The sequence below is a fragment of the Capra hircus genome, chromosome 6 (genome assembly GCF_001704415.2).
Source record: "Capra hircus breed San Clemente chromosome 6, ASM170441v1, whole genome shotgun sequence".
Classification (NCBI taxonomy): Eukaryota; Metazoa; Chordata; class Mammalia; order Artiodactyla; family Bovidae; genus Capra; species Capra hircus.
In genome coordinates this window covers 58,788,705-58,807,571 of record NC_030813.1, presented here as the reverse complement: position 1 = coordinate 58,807,571, position 18,867 = coordinate 58,788,705, and the positions used below count along the sequence as shown (strand labels likewise).

General features: G+C 36.5%; 1 protein-coding gene across 2 annotated transcripts in view; it reads left to right on the top strand.

Moving 5' to 3' along the window:
- The window catches only part of TMEM156 (transmembrane protein 156), a 39,652-nt gene continuing 22,046 nt past the window's right edge, over positions 1,262-18,867 (top strand). For both annotated transcript variants that reach the window (XM_005681511.3, XM_005681512.3), the window contains exons 1-2: positions 1,262-1,414; positions 16,349-16,618. In XM_005681511.3, coding sequence (XP_005681568.1) covers positions 1,327-1,414; positions 16,349-16,618 — 358 coding nt within the window. In that variant the 5' untranslated portion in view covers positions 1,262-1,326. The remainder of the gene's footprint in view (positions 1,415-16,348; positions 16,619-18,867) is intronic.

The window sequence follows — 18,867 nt, the reverse complement described above, 5'->3', positions numbered from 1 at the left end:
AAAAACAGTTAATTCATATTCATAATATATATTCACAGGACAACCTTTGTTTCTTGATTCCTATCCCCAGCTCACCTGTTGTTCCATAAAGCCTAGGGCTGGGTGGGTAAGAACAAGAATAGGATAAACGGAAATGGATGGGTGGTGAGAGTACATGATGAAGTGAGCAGGAGAAAAGATTGGTGATATCTGGTGCCACTTTTCTTTTTTAAAGTCAGAAAACAAGAACATGGGAATAAAAGTACTTGTTTGTACCTTTTCTTTATTCACCATGATTTTTGCCCACTCTTTATTAATGTTCTAAGACAATGCATTTTGTTTCACTTGGATTGTCATATGAAAGATCTTTTTTTTTTTTTTTTAATGGGAACTGAACATGTGGGTTCTGTAACAGTAATCACATTGCTTTAGGTTTAATGAGTCCCATTTTACTGCTTGTGGTGGTGCAGCGGTAAAGACTCCACCTTCCAATGCAGGAGCTGCGAGAGATGCGGGTTTGATATCTGGGTTGGGAAGATTACCTGGAGAAGGAAATGGCAACCCATTCCAGTACTCTTGTTTGGAAAATTCCATGGACAAGGAGCCTGGCAGGCTATAGTCCATGGAGTCTCAAAGAGTTGGACATGGCTGAGCACACACACACACATACAGTGTAGAAAAGTAAAACCAGAATTTTACAGGTCTTTAGTTTATCCTTATATTTTGTGCTATTTACTATTTTCTAGACATATATTTTTTTGAACACCAGAATACAGGATAGTGCCTAGCACTTAAAAAGGGGTCAATAGGGAATTCCCTGGCAGTCCAGTGGTTAGAACTCCATACTTTCACTGCCAAGGGGCAGGAAACTAAGATCCTGCAAGCTTGTGACCTGGCAAATAAATAAATACATAAGGGTTTCAATAATCACTTAATAAGTAAATGAATGAATGATGTTTTTACAACTGGACATAATAGACGTTCATCATTTCATTTTTGATGAGTATATTTTGGGTTTATATTTACTCACACAGATTGGTAAGCATAGGAAAATAGCTTCAGATTTAGATGAGGACAAACCCCTTTACTTCCTGATATTGTTCCTTCACTCTTTCTTATTTGGAAGACAGTTTGAAAGTGCTTGTTACAAAACAGTCTTCTTAGTGGAAAGTGACTCAAAATGAAGAAGTCTCAGTTCTAGGTCTCCTTTTTACAAAGTCTTACCCAAGAGGAAGTGAGCATGAGGTAAACTGCATAAACTTAAAGTGCCGCAGAGATGAAACGTAAACCAGGAAGAAACATGCCATCAGTATGCTTGATGGGAACACATGTACCATGTGAAGAGACATGACAAAAACAGCCCTCCTTAAATTACTTTTGGCCATAGTGATCACGTTTATTTTAATTTTGCCAGAATATTTCAAGGCACCCAAAGGTGAGTAATTACTATTTACTTTTCCTTTATTAATTTTTTAAAATTATATCAGTTAATGGAAAGGCCTTATTTTTGGCTACGTGCTGTGAGTGCTGATGTTCTATGTCTGGAAAGCTAATAAAATGAGATTGTAATTTTAGTTGACTTTTACATGGTACAGTAACCTTACTTACAGTACTTAGGTACTGTAGCATGCAATAATGAAGTGAAAAAAATGAAAAGAAATACTTAAAATCTGTAGTCTAGGTTTCAAACATTGAATTTACAACAATTTCACCATATGATTTTGCTCTTTGAAAGTTTCCTTCAAAACAGCTTTAAATATGCTTTTACATCCTGGAATTACTTTATAAATAAAGTAACATTTACTATGTTAAAAAGTGCTTGCATTCCTTTCCATTACAACTATTTCACACAAATCGCTTACTGTTACTTTTTTTAAAAAAAGTATAAAGATTTTTTTCAAAATATAGCTAAAATAAGATGGGTAAAAATTTAAGTGGCTGTATACCTGTATATATTTGTAATTAGAGACTAATGGGGTAAAATTATCTCTGTTTATATTTCAGAAAATTGTAATATTGCTGAAACCTAGAGTAGGAAAAGAAATAGATGTAAATTTAAACTACTTTTATGTCAGTAAGATTTGAAAATATATTAGCATGATTATTGAATGGTAATTATGCTCCCTAGCATTTTATATGGAGAAGGAAATGGCAACCCACTCCAGTGTTCTTGCCTGGAGAATCCCAGGGATGGGGGAGCCTGGTGGGCTGCCGTCTCTGGGGTCGCACAGAGTTGGACATGACTGAAGCGACTTAGCAGCAGCAGCATTTTATAAGAAGAAAAATTAAAAAGAAAATGCTGTATTCTGTCATTAAAAAGTTATCATATGAATTGATTAAAATTAGAGAAAACCTTGTATTTGATGACTTTTTATAATGATTATTGTTGTATATACATATACTAAGTGACTTGATGACTACACTTGTTAATTACATTTAGTGACATATTGCAAGGGTTATTTAATGTTGCATATGCATGATGTGAAGTAGCAGATAATTTCTTTGCTTAATAAACACTATGAATGTACATTTTGTGAATAATTAAATTTTTCAAATTTCTCTTGGTTTTCTGGCATTATGTTGCTTAGATTAAGCCATCATAGCATATATTTTAATTGATCTATTTGGTAATGACTGGTTAGGGTTTTGTGACAAGTAACATGTTAAAAGAGCATGTTAAAAATTATTCTTTGGGGGCCAGATATCTTGACAAATAATCTACCATCATTGATAACAACTTTATACTCTCAGTTTCCTAATTGTTTACAGTAGCTTTCAATACTACATTTACTGCCTCCTAAAACTTAAAATAGCCATGTCTCTTTCCCTGGTCCAAGAGCAATGTCAAACTTTTCTCCAACTCTTTTTGGAGTGATGGATTTATTTGAGAATTTTGTTTTGAAAGAACTCTCCTTGGGGCCAACAAATAAAACTATTTGAAAACCACCATTTTGTCCTGATATTGTTTTGTGGTAGCAGGAATTTTGCACATAAGTGAAAAGTTGATTAGGCAAAATGTTTTACACATATGATAGTATAATAATAATGCTTTATATTTTATAATGGTTTATGGATCACCAGGAGCAAATTTATATAGACTCATTTTATACAGTTCTATATTGATTAAACTAAGGATGTATAAGTATTTTGTCTTTTTTTTGGTGGCAATTTTTAACCACAATAGCTCCTTATGAAATGAGTTGACTTGTTAACCAAAGTATCTTGCAAAATAAGCTATTTAGTAAGAATATTTAGACGGTAAGATAAGAGTGTTCTGCTGCTGCTGCTGCTAAGTCGCTTCAGTCGTATCCAGCTCTGTGCGACCCCATAGACGGCAGCCCACCAGTCTTCCCCGTCCCTGGGATTATCCAGGCAAGAACACTGGAGTGGGTTGCCATTTCCTTCTCCAATGCATGAAAATGAAAAGTGAAAGTGAAGTTGCTCAGTCGTGTCCGACTCTAGCGACCCCATAGACTGCAGCCCACCAGGCTCCTCTGTCCATGGGATTTTCCAGGCAAGAGTACTGGAGTGGGGTGCCTCTAGAAGTACTAAAATTAACCTTGAGAGTTTCTCCTGTAGTCTTACTCTCCCTATCAGTTACTTGTGTCTCTTTTTCATTCTTATGTTCTATTCACTTTAATATCTAAGATAAATATTATAAAATGATTTTTACTTATAAATTATTTACTGATACACTGTCTTTAGCATGTCAAATGAATTCAAAAGGGATCTTAATGAGGAATAATGTATTCACAAGGTTTAATAGATTTTATTTCAAAATAATAAGCCCTCTGAAGACCTAAGTTAAAAATAGAGCACTCTGTTTGATCATTTTTCATCAAGAATGTATGAGTCTCTGAATAATCATTACTCAGAATATTCAATTATTATAATTACATAGTATAAGCTATTTAGTCTAACTTCTTTGGAAGGGGAACTTCTTTAATGGTATTTGGGACTTGTAATAACTCCGCATTGGTATTCACTGGCAAGAGAGCATATTCTAGCTTTCAGTTTATTGGAAACACATCTTACACTAAGACATAGTAGTTAATATAATGGTTTCATACTCTTATATTGCGTTAGATAACAAAGATACAAAAGGGTGTGGATATATTTTTATTCAGAGCTTCTTGAAGTTAAGAAAACTGGGTTGTTCCAAACAAGAGACATTTTATTAACCCACTTTGGGTGGATTTACAGTCTTTAAGAGAAACAGAGCTCTGGTTAACTCATATAAATCTCAGTGATCTTTTATTTATTTGTTCTTTCACGTATGAATAGTGTCTAACGGTACTAGGAACCCAAGGCTACAAAAATGAAAGGTAATTCTTCCTTCAAAAAATTTTCAGTCAAGGGGAGGACTGACTGGTAAATAATTAAATACAATACTGTAATAATGAAAATAGCAATATAAAAGACACAATGGAAACATAAAAGTTGCTTCCAGTCCTCTCTGGGGGAGGACGTTTCTTCATTTTCATTCACAAAACAAAACAACTGTCAGAGTTCTAATGATCAATTAATATTTCTCCTTAGCTATGTTAGAAGCACTTTCTAAAAGAAGGAATTGTTACTGATTTTCAAATAAAGTGTATTCATACTGATATCTCAGAAACTCTCGAGGCCAGAAATTATAGAGTTATGTGAGTATATTCCAGACTGTGGTGAAGAGGACCAGGAATAGCACAGATGAAAACACCACAGACCTAATTTTATTTGTTGTTTTGACTTCTTCTCTTACTTTTAGGCATCAAACTCACATATACTATGTTTATCAGCTTTCATTTTCCTTCCATTTCATATTTTCTGATGGAAATGGCAGTATAGTGAGCAGTGAAATTGAAGAAAACAAAGGATACAAGAACTTTAAATACCTATAAAGGACAGGATAAACCCTGAAGTATATGAGCATATATTCATATTACTTATGTCTTTATTATAAAGACCAGTGTAATCAAGGATAACAGTAATTATTTTGGAAAATTATTATCCTAGTCCTTAAAATATATGTCCTTATTTTCTTATTGGTTTCCAATCAGGTTTGGAATATAATCATGACCATTTAAAAAAGGTTAAAAAGTACATATTTATGCATACATCAGTTCAGTTCAGTTCAGTCGCTCAGTTGTGTCCGACTCTTTGTGACTCCATGAATCGCAGCATGCCAGGCCTCTCTGTCCATCACCAACTCCTGGAGTCCACTCAAACCCATGTCTGTAGAGTCAGTGATGCCATCCAGCCATCTCATCCTCTGTCGTCCCCTTCTCCTCCTGTCTTCAATCCCTCCTAGCATCAGAGTCCTTTCCAATGAGTCAACTCTTCACTTGAGGTGGCCAAAGTATTGAAGTTTCAGCTTTAGCATCATTCCTTCCAATGAACACTCAGGACTGATCTCCTTTAGAATGGACTGGTTGGATCTCCTTGCAGTCCAAGGGACTCTCAAGAGGCTTCTCCAACACCACAGTTCAAAAGCAACAATTCTTCGGCGTCAGCTTTCTTCACAGTCCAACTCTCACATCCATACATGACCACTGGAAAAACCATAGCCTTGACTAGACGGACCTTTTTTGGCAAAGTAATGTCTCTGCTTTTCAATATGCTGTCTAGGTTGGTCATAACTTTCCTTCCAAGGAGTGTCTTTTAATTTCATGGCTGCAATCACCACCTGCAGTGATTTTGGAGCCCCCCAAAATAAAGTCTGACACTGTTTCCACTGTTTTCCCATCTACTTCCCATGAAATGATGGGACCAAATGCCATGATCTTAGTTTTTATACTATCTCTGGAGGAGGGAATCGCAACTGACTCCAGTATTCTTGCCAGGAGAATCCCATGGACAGAGGAGCCTGGGAGGCTATAGTCCATGGCATCACAAAGAGTCAGACACTACTGAAGCGACTTAGCACAGCACAGCATACAGGTATTATATACCAAATACTTTTACATATAATAATTATTTTAGCTTATTAAATACTTCAACTCATTAATGGTGAAGTATTGTTCTCAAGACAGACTGTTTTGAAAATCTTTGGGAAGAAAGAATAAATCTAGATAGATAAATTTACTTTGTTGTAATTTTATTTCTTGCTGAATTTTCTGAATCATTATAGTTTTTAAATAGCTACTAATGGACATGGATTCATATATATATATCTTAGACGTACATAATGGCAAAAAAAATATTAATAATGCTTTTCATTGCTTGGGCAGAATTGGCCTTATTCTCTCATAGGCTAGGTTACAATACCAACAACCCTTGCTTGGAAAGCTTTCTAACTACTTGTCTCATTCATTTGCCTTTGTAGATAAATGTTCTCTCTGAATATCTTGTATCTGCCACATTAAAAGGCATTCAATGAGTATTTGTGACTAAGCGAAATTTCTGAGTCATAAAGGAAATAAAAAATATTATAAAGAAAATTAAAATGCTTTCTGAAAGGAAGCATTTCTCATCAGGCCCTCACAACCATCTCTTGATTTAGGTAGGCCAGGCATTATTATCCTCATCTTACTTTTTTGGGGGGGCCACACTACAGAGTGGTAAAGAATCTGCCTGCAATGCAGGAGACCTGGGTTCGATCCCTGGGTTGGGAAGATCCCTTGGAGAAGGGAAAGGCTACCCACTCCAGTATTCTGGCCTGGAGAATTCCAGGGACTGTACAGTCCATGGGGTTGCAAAGAGTCTGAGCGACTTTCACTTTCACTTTCACACAGCTTATGGGATCTTAGTTCCCTGACCAGGGATAAAAACTGAACCACCTGCAGTGGAAGCACAGAGTCCTAACCACCATCAGGGGACCCCTTCATCTTACATTTTTGAAACCTAAAATTTCACCACCAACCTTGAACTTTTAGGCTGTGTAGCCTCTGAAATTTTTTTCACATAATCTTTTACTTAAAAGACATGCATCTCTTTACCTTGAATCATTTTTCTGCTATTGTTCCCCCAATGGAGAATTCCGTAGTGCGGGATATGATAAAAATGGCAGGTATTTAGAAGAAAGTTTACAGTTTTAAATTCTTTGCTATAAGAAAAGTGAGATAAACCCAAGGTAAGTAGAAGGCAGGAAATAATAAAGACAAAAGCAAAAGTCAATGAAATTGACCTGATGTGATATGAAAGAAAGGATCAATAAAGTCAAAAGTTGGTTTTTTAGAAAAGTCTAATTGAACAGAAACACCTCTGGAATGCTTGATGTTTCAGTTTCTTATGGGTTCTGTACAAATGACCACAAACAGTAGCATCAAACAGCACAAATATATTATCTAGAGTTCTCTAAGTAGAAATCCAGCAGAGGTCTCACTGGGCTAAAATAAAAGTGTTAGTAGGGCTACATTCTTCTCAGAGGCTCTAGGAAAGAATACCTTTATTTTCTTGTCTTTTCTACCTCCTAGAAGCTGCCTGCTTTCCTTCGCTTGTGGCTTCTTCCCACCTTCAAAGCCAGTGATAGCCTGTTGAGTTTTTCTTGCATCTGAACCACATGTATGATTACATTATGCCTACCCATATAATCCAGGATAACTTATCTATTTTAAGAACAGTTCATTAGCAACTTGAATTCCATTTTTTGACTCAATTCTTCTTTGCCATGTCATGTAACATACTCACAGGGTCTGGAAATAAGGATGTGGATATCTTAGGGAGGCCATTATTCTGCCTGCTAAAACTGAATAATCAAAAAAGAAAAGGCACAATAACTAACTTAGGAATGAAAAAGAGGCATAGAAATTAAAACTATAATGAGATTATTATGAATAGCTGTAAGTCAATAAAACATAAAGACACATTTCTAGAAAAATATAACTTATCAGAACTCATTTGGGAAGAAATGGAAAATCCAAGAATTGTAGAATAATTAAGAAAATTGACCAATGGTTTGATTTTCCCTGAAAAATCACTTGGTTCAGATGTTTTTATATGTAAGTTCTGCCAAACTTTCAAGAAATAAATTGAATAGATAAATGTAATTTGTTAAAAACCATTTCAAAAAATATAAAAAGGGAAACATTTTCTAATTTATTAAAAAATTTAAAAATTTTTATTGATTTCTTGTCTTTTCTACCTCCTAGAAGCTGCCTGCTTTCCTTTGCTTGTGGCTTCTTCCCGCCTTCAAAGCCAGTGATGGCCTGTTGAGGTTTTCTCGCATCTGAATCACATGTATGATTACATTATGCCTACCCATATAATCCAGGACATTGTTGCTGGGACATTGTTGCTGCATGCAGGCTTTCTCTAGCTGCAGCGAGTGGGGGCTCCTCTCTAGTTGCAGTGTGCGGGCTTATCATTGTGGTGGCGTCTCTTGTCGTGGAGCACAGGCTCTAGCGCAGGTGGGCTTCAGTAGCTGGCACTCCTAGGCTCTAGAGTACAGGTTCAGTAGTTGCAGTGCATGGGCTTAGTTGCTCCGTGGCACGTGGGATCCTCCTGGACAAGGGGTGGAACCCATGTCTCCTGCATTGGTAGGTGGATTCTTTGCCACTGAGCCACCAGAGAAGCTCTCCAGTTTGTTTGTTTATTGTCCGGGCTGGGTCTTTTGTTGCTTGGACTTTCTAGTTGTGGCAAGCAGGGGCTACTCTCTAGTTGTGGTGCGCAGGCTTCTCATTGAGGTTGCTTTCTCATTGTGGAGCATGGGCTCTAGGGCACTCAGGCTTCTCCGGTTGCAGCATGTGGGTTTGGTAGTTGCGGCTCCCTGGCTCCAGAGCACAGGCTTAATAGTGTGGTGCACTGGCTTAGTTGCTCCAAGGCATGTGGGATCATCCTGAATCAGGGATTGAACCTGTGTCTTCTGCATTGGCAGAAGCCCCTCCAATCTATTTTTTAAGGCTAGTATATCTTAGTATTCAAACCTAACAAAGACAGTACAAAAAAGGCAACTTTACAGCCAATCTCATTTATAAACATAGATTAAAAATCTTTAAACAAAACATTAAGAATCTGATTGCAGCAATGTATAAAAATGATCAAATTAGATTTATTCCTGGAATGCAAGATTGAGTTAGCATTAGAAAATCTAATAATGTAATTCACTATATTATCTGATTAGAGAAGAAAGCCTATATAATCATCTCAATACTTGTTGAAAGAGCATTCAATTAATATATTCAACAGTCTTTATAATTAAAAACTCAGCAAACTAGGAATAGAAAAGAACCTTCTTAAAGTGAAATGGGATATCTAAAAATGATTATATATCACTCTCAGTAATGAATATCATAAGCATTATTTTTAAGACCAGGAGCAAACAAGGATGTCCACTCTCAACACTTCTATTCATCATGGTACTGGAGGTCCTAGTCAGTGCAGTAAGACAACCAAAAGAAATAAAATGTGTAAGGAGTGAAAAGCAAGAAATAAAGTTGCAATTATTTGCAGTAAATTAACATATTTATGGTCTTCCCTAGTGGCTCAGTGGTGAAAAATCCACCTACCAATGCAGGAGACAAGGTTCAATCCCTGGGTCAGGAAGATCCCTTGGAGAAGGAAATGGCAACCCACTCCCGTATTCTTGCCTGGAGAATCCCATGGACAGAGAAGCCTGGAGGGCTAGTAAATGGGGTCACAAAGAGACAGACACAACTTAGCAACTGAGCGCAAGCACGAAGCATATCTATATAGAAAACTCAAAAGATTTATAGGAAAAATTAAAATTAATAAGGAAGTTTACAAAGTGATAAGAAATAAAAAATTTATATTCAAGAGTCAATTGTACATCCACCTATCGCTAACAAACAGAAAACATATTTCTTAAAAAATACTGTCGGCAATAGCAACAAAAATTAAGGTACCAAGGAGGAAATCTAGTAAAAGATGTATGGGACCTTGATGGTGAAAATTTGGAAATTTTATTAGAAGATATCAAAGAAGACCTATAAAAGTAGAGAGTAAGAAAGGAAGAAAGAGTGATAGGAGTAACTCAATGTCATATCTTTCTTCTCCAATTGATTTTGAGATTCAAGTCAGAATCACAACTGGGTTTTTCACCAAACTTAATAAGCTGATTCTAAAATTTATTGGAAAGAACAAAGGATCAAGAATCACTAAGACATTCCCAAAGAAACTGAACAAGGTTAGGGGATTTTTCCTATGAGTTATAAAGACTTCCCTGGTGGCTCAGACGGTAAAGAATCCACCTGCAACGTGGGAGACCTGGATTCCATCCCTGGGTCAGAAGATCGCCTGGAGAAGGGAATGGCAACCCACTCCCAGTATTCTTGCCTGGAGAATCCCCATGGACAGAGGAGCCTGGTGGGTCCATGGGGTCGCAAAGAGTTGGACACAACTGAAGGGACTAAGCACACATAAAAGCTTTATAAAGCAAAAGTAATTAAGTCCATCAGATGTCTTTGCCAAGAGAAGAAAAAATTTGGAACCCAGAAATACAGTCATACATACATACATGGATATTTGATAGATTATAGAGATGTCATTACAGATAGTGGGGAAAAGATAGACTACTTAAAATTGCTAGTACAATTGATTATCACATGTGGAAAAAATTAACTTGGTTTCTTACTTTGTACTGTCTTAATTCCAGATAGATTAAGAGTTTACACATAAAAGGCAGAACTTCAAAACTTTTAGACGAAAATGTGAATGAAAATCTTTTTAAAAGAGAAAGATTTCTTAAACAAGATGCAAAGCACAATTTGTAAAGAAAATGATAAATTTAAAACACTCAAATTAAGAGCTTCCTTTAACTAAAAGATCATAAAGAAAATGAAAAAACAAGGTACAAATGATGAGATGATATCTTGATAAAAATGCAAATAACTTCTTAAAATTTCAAAGAGAAAAGTTGAAAAACTCCTAAACATTAATAAGAAAATGAAAAAAAACCTATTAGAGAAATAGAAAAAGTAGGAACTTTTAAACCATGATAAGATTCCACTTAACATTCAACAAATTGTCAAAACTTGAAAAGCTTTGGCTAAGATATGTGTCAATGAGAACCTTTCTACACTGCAGGTGGACAGATAAATTGGTACAACTTCTTTGTATAATGATTTGGCATTTTCTAGTGAAATCAAAGATAAGCATACTGAATACCTGGCAATTCATTCAGTATGTATGCTAGAGAAACTTCTGTAACTGCGTACTAGGAGATATGTTCATGAATATTCATAGTAGTGTTATTTAAAAATAAACTTAATTGAGATATAATTTACATATGATAAAATGTGCCACTTTTAAGTGTAAAGTTGAGGTTTGACAAATTTTTACAGCAGTGTAACTACCACCACAATCAAGATATAAACCTTACCAGCATCTCCAAGATGTCCCTCGTTCTCCTTTGTAAAAGAACCCTTCTCCCACTAACAATACTGTTTTCCATTTTCTAGAGTTTCATATAAAATGGAATCATATTAGTATGTAGTGAATCGTATCTGGTTGCTTTCCCTTGGCATAAAGCATTTGAGATTCTTCCATGTTGTTTGTATTAGTACATTCTTCCTTTTTGTTGCTGCATAGTATTTCATTATGTGGATATGTCAGGAATTATTTATATATTCATTAGTTGTTGGTCGTTTGGGTTGTTTCCAGTTCTTGGCCGTTATAAATTTCACAAGTGCCATGAAGCTTCCTATACAGGTATTTGTGTGGACATGTTTTTATTTCTCTCTTGTAGATTCCTAGAATTATTGGGTCATGTGCTAAGTGTATGGTTAACTTAAAGAACATAAAAATATCTTCCAAAGTGATTGGAAGATGTGTTATCTACCAACAACACATGAGTTATGGGTCAAAGCAATATTATCCAGAACAGCAAAAATAGAAACACCCCAAATGCTCAGTCAGAAGAATATATACATTGTAGTATATTCTTTCAAAGATACCACAAATAATTAGTACAGCAATATGCAGCAACACTACTAAAACCCATTAAGCAAAAAAAGCGAGTCATAGATGAATACCTACAGTATAGTCCCTATATATGGAGAAGGCAATGGCACCCCTCTCCAGTACTCTTGCCTGGAACATCCCATGGATGGAGGAGCCTGGTAGGCTGCAGTCCATGGGGTTGCTGAGGGTCGGACATGACTAAGCGGCTTCCCTTTCATTTTTCACTTTCATGTATTGGAGAAGGAAATGGCAACCCACTCCAGTGTTCTTGCCTGGAGAATCCCAGGGAGGGGGGAGCCTGGTGGGCTGCCCTCTACGGGGGTCGCACAGAGTCAGACAGGACTGAAGCACTGAAGCGACTTAGCAGCAGCGGCAATCCCTATATATGTATATAATTTGCTAATGAAACAATGTTATTTAGGAATATATACATTTTGGAAAGACTCTAAGATGAAGCAAAGGAGTGATAAACACAATTTCATGATGGTGTTTAAACTCTGGAAAAGAAGGAATGTGTAGGGTGGGATAGGGTACTTCAGAGATGTTGCTAATATTCTGCTTCTTAATCTGTGTAATGGATACATGGGTGTTCATTTATTTTTATTATTCTTTAACTGGAGCAATATATTTTATTTTAATATATACTTATATATGATAAATATTTATAATAAAAGTTCAAAAAGAAAATAAAGATAGTTCATGTTTTTGTTGCTTTTCTTTAAAAAGAAAAAATAATTGACTTGGCCTTTGTCCTATACCATAACTTATTTTCCTAATTCTACTTAGTATTCTATATCATTACCTTGAGAGATTACAGTCTTAGTACTACAGTAATTCTGGTATGCATTTTTCTATCCCTGGAAGTGAGAATTTAGATGTGTGACTCTCAGCAATATTAATAGCGGTAGTTAAATTCATAAATCCTTGCTCATGAAGATGAGATTATGACCCACAATAACAAAATATGATTGAGTAGAATTCATTTATTTCTTAAAATTATACTAGGAAAGGATGTGCCCTATATTTATTTCTTTCCTAATTGAATTATTTAAAACTAAGATTAGGAACCCATCATAAAATGACCTCATAGCCAAATGTAAAGGATATACCATCAATTCTAGAAAGCCCAGGTTGTCATTTATTGGATAAGAAGACTGCAATACTGACAGCAAAAATTTCTCTATCTCCCTTCTAGGTTATAATATAAGAATATCAAGTTCAAGAAGTTGAAAATTTCATAAGATGAAAAGCATCAGTGAGGAAAATGGAGAGAGGGCAAGAAATATGGTTTTCATGTGTTTTAGTAATACAGAAAAGCCATAAACTACAGATTTGCATCAGATAGTGAATTCCTATCATCTTACTGGAACAGTTATTGAAGACAATTTTTTTTAATTGTTATTGATTCAATTACAGCTTTGTTTAGAAATATATTGAAACATAACAAAACTGTATATTTGAGTAAAATACAATCTACTCCTCCCCAAACTTTTATAGCAACTGAAGTATGAAATGTGTTTATAGCTGGAAATTACCTGTGAAATATTACAGAAACAATTTCAAACACAGAGGGCTAGAAAATGAGCCTTTAATTTATTAAATCATCAAAATATAATCATCAGTAATGAAACAATTATAAGAGTATGATTAAAGTACAAATTCCACAAGTAAAAAATGTGCCTTAATATCAATCAATAGTTTCATTTTCTTTTAAGTTTGAATCAGGATGTATGACTAGGAGAAATCACTCTTAAAAATGAAGCAATTCTTTCATTGTGCTCCATATTATTTAGAAAAATTTTTTAATGTGATTATGATTATGAAAAATGGTAAAAAAGACACATACAGATAGAATTGAACATGTCAGTTATCAATATTTTCTCATCCTAGTAAATAGCTGTCACACTGAGAGTATCTGAAAGAGAGGTTACCTATTCCTTAGTTCATCATTACTGCTACATAGGGATTCCCAATTTTTACATGGTGAGCTTTAATTACTTGTGTGGATTAAATCTTAATCCATCATAAATAAAGGATAAATTTTTAATTTTTACTTTGGGATATGGGCTTGTATTTTAATAATATATACTTGTTTTCATATATATTGTATCATTTGATGCTACTATAACCCCACAAGATTTGCAGGATCTGGTTATTATCTCTATTTTGCTAATGAGAAAATGAGACTTGTGGAGATGAAGTGAATTGTTCAAGCGCCTCAGTTAGTAACAGATATAGCACTAGAGTCATCGTCTTTTGCTTTAAAATCAGTCTTCTTTCTATTAGGCCATTAATTCTACATCTGATACTTGTCTGTAGACAAAATATAAAAATTATGATATCATCTATTAAATTTCATCTTTGGAGATTCAAGTAGGTTGAATAATGGTTGCCCAAAGATATTAGGTGTCAGTTCCTGGGAACCTGTAAAAGTTTCCTTGTAAGTAAAAAGGGTCTCTATAGATGTGGTTAATTTTAGGATCTTGAGATGGGGAGATTATCCTGCCATATCCAGGTGGGATCTACATCCAACCGCAAGTTTCAGTATGAGAGAGAGGCAGAGGGAGATCTGATACAGACAGAGGGCAGAAGATGAAGATAGAGAGAAGGCAATGTGACCACGAAAGCAGAGATGAGCGCTGTGGTCACAAGCAAAGGAATGCCAGCAGTCTCCCCGAACTGGAAGAGGTGCGAGGGACAGATTCTTCCTTCGGGTCTTCAGAGGGAGTGTGCTCCTGGGAACATCTGAATTTTAGACCAGTGCCGGGAGCCAGCGTGAGGAATCCCACCCGTGACAAGGTCATGGGGCAGAGGCCTTGATGGGCAAGGCGAATCAGGCCTCAGGGTTTCCCCCTGGTATTTCCTGAGCAGGTACCCCCCAAAATAAGAATCTGCCTGCTTTATTGTACTTTTCTACCTTTCTGACACTCTCTGGAAAAAGTTAATTCAGGGCTTCAGTCTCCTGCAAAAGAATGTCTCGGCTTAAAACCCCCTCTGATAACTCTCTAACTTGCCTAACAGGTTCCCCCTGACCTTTTACAGCTTGTGAACTGCTTACAGCCCCCCAACCGTGAGAGGCACTAAGCTTAAAGCATCTTAAAGATACAGAGCCTTTTTCTAAAGAGCTAAAAATCATATTGGTGACAGATTTCACTGTTGACTCAATGATTGCTGCCAGGCCTCCTTATTCTTTATCTTTTAGGCACCTGGGAGGATGTTAATCAATGTAAACGGGATATGGAAAAAGATATACAATAGTTTTGATGTTAGCAACACTAGACTTTTGAGTTAATTACTCTTCTTTTGTTATAAATCACTGTACTCCTTTTACTTGTTATAAATTGCTGTATCTTTGCTATGTAAGAATGTAACTTTATTTAGTGTTTTCTGAGAGTGGCACCAGACTTTGTGAAGATCAACACAAATAAGTCTTCTGGTTGACAAACCCTTATCAGAAAAAAGGCTGTAAAATGTTAATTGGCCCTTTTGGCCAGAAGATGATGTAAATTACCTAAGACAGATATGCAGAGAGAAAAGCCTGGTTTTGATAAGAGTCTGGGCTGCTAACGCTGCATAATTTTGTATTACCCATAGATCTCTACGTACAATCAAAAAGGTATAAAAGGCCTTTCTAGACAATAGAGGCCTGGCTGGTCATTGGAAAGACTGGTTTCCCCTGTGTCTCCTCTTCACTCTAATTTCAGGCTGAATTCCCATCTGGGGCGTGGAGCCTTGCCATGTCTACTTACTTGTCCCGGCTTCTAAGATCCATGAGAGAGGGAGCCCAAGGTGGGACACTCTCCGATATTCAAACGGATGCTGGTGGCCTAACGTAGATGGTGCAAGCTCCTTGTCTGGAACTTTATTGGCTTTCCACGTAAACCAAGTTATTGAGCCTCTTTTCTCCACTTAATTTTCCTACTACACTATTTCTTCCTAATCTAATCTTATATTTATAAATAAATAAGGTTTTTCCTTGCCAACACCATCCCCGCTTCAAATTCCCTGGATCCACCGGGTGGACCTCAGCAGACCAGTATAACTATCATTGACCTTTTCACTTTCAGAACTGTAAAAGAATAAATTTCTCTTGTTTTAAGCCAGCAAGATTGTATTAATTTGTTACAGCAGCCTTCAGAAACGAGTACAGAGATTCTGTTCAGGTTTTCCATTCCCTGTTCAACTCCATGCAATTCATGTGAGACTCTATTTTGAAACAGATGGATTCAGAGGAAAAGGTTTGTCCATTAAAACTTTCTTAGAAGAGAAAATGGTTAAAATGTTAGGATTTCCAAGAAATTCTCAGCAAAGACTTCTCTTCTCTGAAAATTAATAGGGAGTGTTGACAAATTTTTAATACGAAATATTTAAACACAGTAGATATTATTGTTTCATGTGAAAACAAAGTCCTGCTGCTGATAAACTCAAATGTACTGATCTACCTAAGATAACTGAGCAGTATATTGGGTATTTATCTGAAAGCCAAAACCTCAAAATTTCATAGTCAAAAATTTGTTTTTCTTTGTAGGAAACATGTTGGAACTATCATGTCTGGAATTATATTTACAGCAGAATTTCAGCTATTCATTCTTCTCTACAAATGCTTCTTTTGTGACCTTTCTGCAACCAATAAGAGAAACTCAGACTATTACAGGAATCTTTCTAAATCACTCCAACTTTCAAAACTTCACCAGGATTTGCCAAGATATCACAAGTAAACTCAAGACGTGCTTCTCATGTTTGGCTTGTGAGTCCAAAGGAAACACTGATTTTATTTTTCAGGAACAAACATCAAAAGGTAAATGTGAAAGAAAAGTGAGAACAAAATTTATCAAGGATAAATAACCTTATTCTGTGAAAAAAAAGTATTAATAATATATTCTAAGTCCAGTGGCCCTGAAACACTCAGCTGTGTGGTGCTCAATGAATGACTTACAGGCTTTGGGACAGTAACTTGTTCTTGGTTTACTTTGATTTATCAAAAACAAAATATCCATTCTTAAAATACATCAAAATGCAGCTATAATCCATGTACATTTGATAGCTAAATGATTATTTAGCATGCTCTCTTCAAAAGTACTGAAAAAATTCTAAATAAACTTGTAGGTTCTCATATAAAATCATATTTGGATTCCCCAAGGAGTCCCTGAATCCTCAATGCATTTGTACCTATTCCTGTCTAATATTCATCCACTGTTCATGAATTGTCTTTTTACTTGTTTAACTATCCAGTGAGCCTCTCAAGGGCAGGAATCCTGTCTTTGTTCATGATGATATTTCTAAATCTTAGTATAATGTCTGAACTGAGGCACTTAAAAGATACTTGTTTAATGAATGAATAAACAAATAAAAGAATAATTATGTATTATCTAATCAAACCTTGCATTTATTATCACTGAGAAATTAAATAATTAATTTACAGCTATGAAATATACTGGTGGCCCCAAGCCCAAGCATCAAATTTAGTGCTTATACCTGTTCAGTGAGACTGCTTGCTGGGCACCTGCAAACTGGCATTTTTCCCATTCTTTCAAAATGGAAACAAAATTTCTTGGCACTGACTTCAGATAAAGTACAATAGGCAAGTCTTTTTTCTAAGAATCTGCCTGCAGTGCAGGAGACACAGGAGACAGTGATTTGATCCCCAGGTTGGGAAGATCCCCTGGAGAAGGAAATGGCAATCCACTCCAGTATTCTTGCCTGGGAAACCCCATGGACAGAGGAGCCCGGCAGGCTACAGTCCATGGGGTCCCAAAGAATCAGATATGACTGAGTGACTAAGCACATACACACACGTTCAAGTAATCCTGTAACTATTGCAGCCTTCTGGGTCAAATGCACCAGAAAGCAATTTGGGGAAATGCCTTCATCATGATAGAGAACAATGAAGTGTTTTAAGAACTGGAAGCTCACAGATTCTACTTCTCTGCCTCCTTGAAAAGTAAAGCAGTGCATTGATAAGTTATTCTAGTTGCTATGGCTGTGTAGCAATCACCCCCAAACTTAGCGGCTCTAACAACAGCAATCATTTTACTTTTTTCTTTCTTCTTTCCTTCCTTCCTTTCTTTCTCTCTCTTTTTTTTCTGGGTCAGGAATTCAGAATGGGCATAACTGGGCATTTCTGGCTTGCAGCATTTCATACTGCTGGAGTTAGACAGTGACTGGAGCTAACACAGGAGTGGGCTAGAGCAGCTACAGGCAAGCTGGGCATTTCTCTCTCTTCTTGTAGTCTCAGAGTTTTTCTATGCGGTCTTTCTTTTTGGGCTAGCTTTGGCTTCCTCACAGCATGGTGGCTTTAAGTTGTTGTTACTTAGTGGCCCAAGGCTCCACCATTAGGGATCCAAAAAGCAAGGTAGAAATTGCTTCGTATTTTCTGGCCTTATCATACGATGTAATTTTCTCTGCATTTGATTAGTTCAGTTCAGTTCAGTCGCTCAGTCATGTCCGACTCTTTGCGACCCCATGAATCGCAGCACGCCAGGCCTCCCTGTCCATCACCAACTCCCGGAGTTCACTCAGACTCACGTCCATCGAGTCCGTGATGCCATCCACCCATCTCATCCTCTGTCATCCCCTTCTCCTTCTGCCCCTAATCCCTCCCAGCATCAGAGTCTTTTCCAATGAGTCAACTCTTCACATGAGGTGGCCAAAGTACTGGAGCTTCAGCTTTAGCATCATTCCCTCCAAAGAAATCCCAGGGCTGATCTCCTTCAGAATGGACTGGTTGGATCTCCTTGCAGTCCAAGGGACTTTCGAGAGTCTTCTCCAACACCACAGTTCAAAAGCATCAGTTCTTCGGTGCTCAACCTTCTTCACAGTCCAACTCTCACATCATGACTACTGGAAAAACCATAGCCTTGACTAGATGGACCTTAGTCGGCAAAGTAATGTCTCTGCTTTTGAATATGCTATCTAACTTGGTCATAACTTTTCTTCCAAGGAGTAAGCATCTTTTAATTTCATGGCTGCAGTCACAATCTGCAGTGATTTTGGAGCCCCCCAAAATAAAGTCTGACGCTGTTTCCACTGTTTGCCTATCTATTTCGA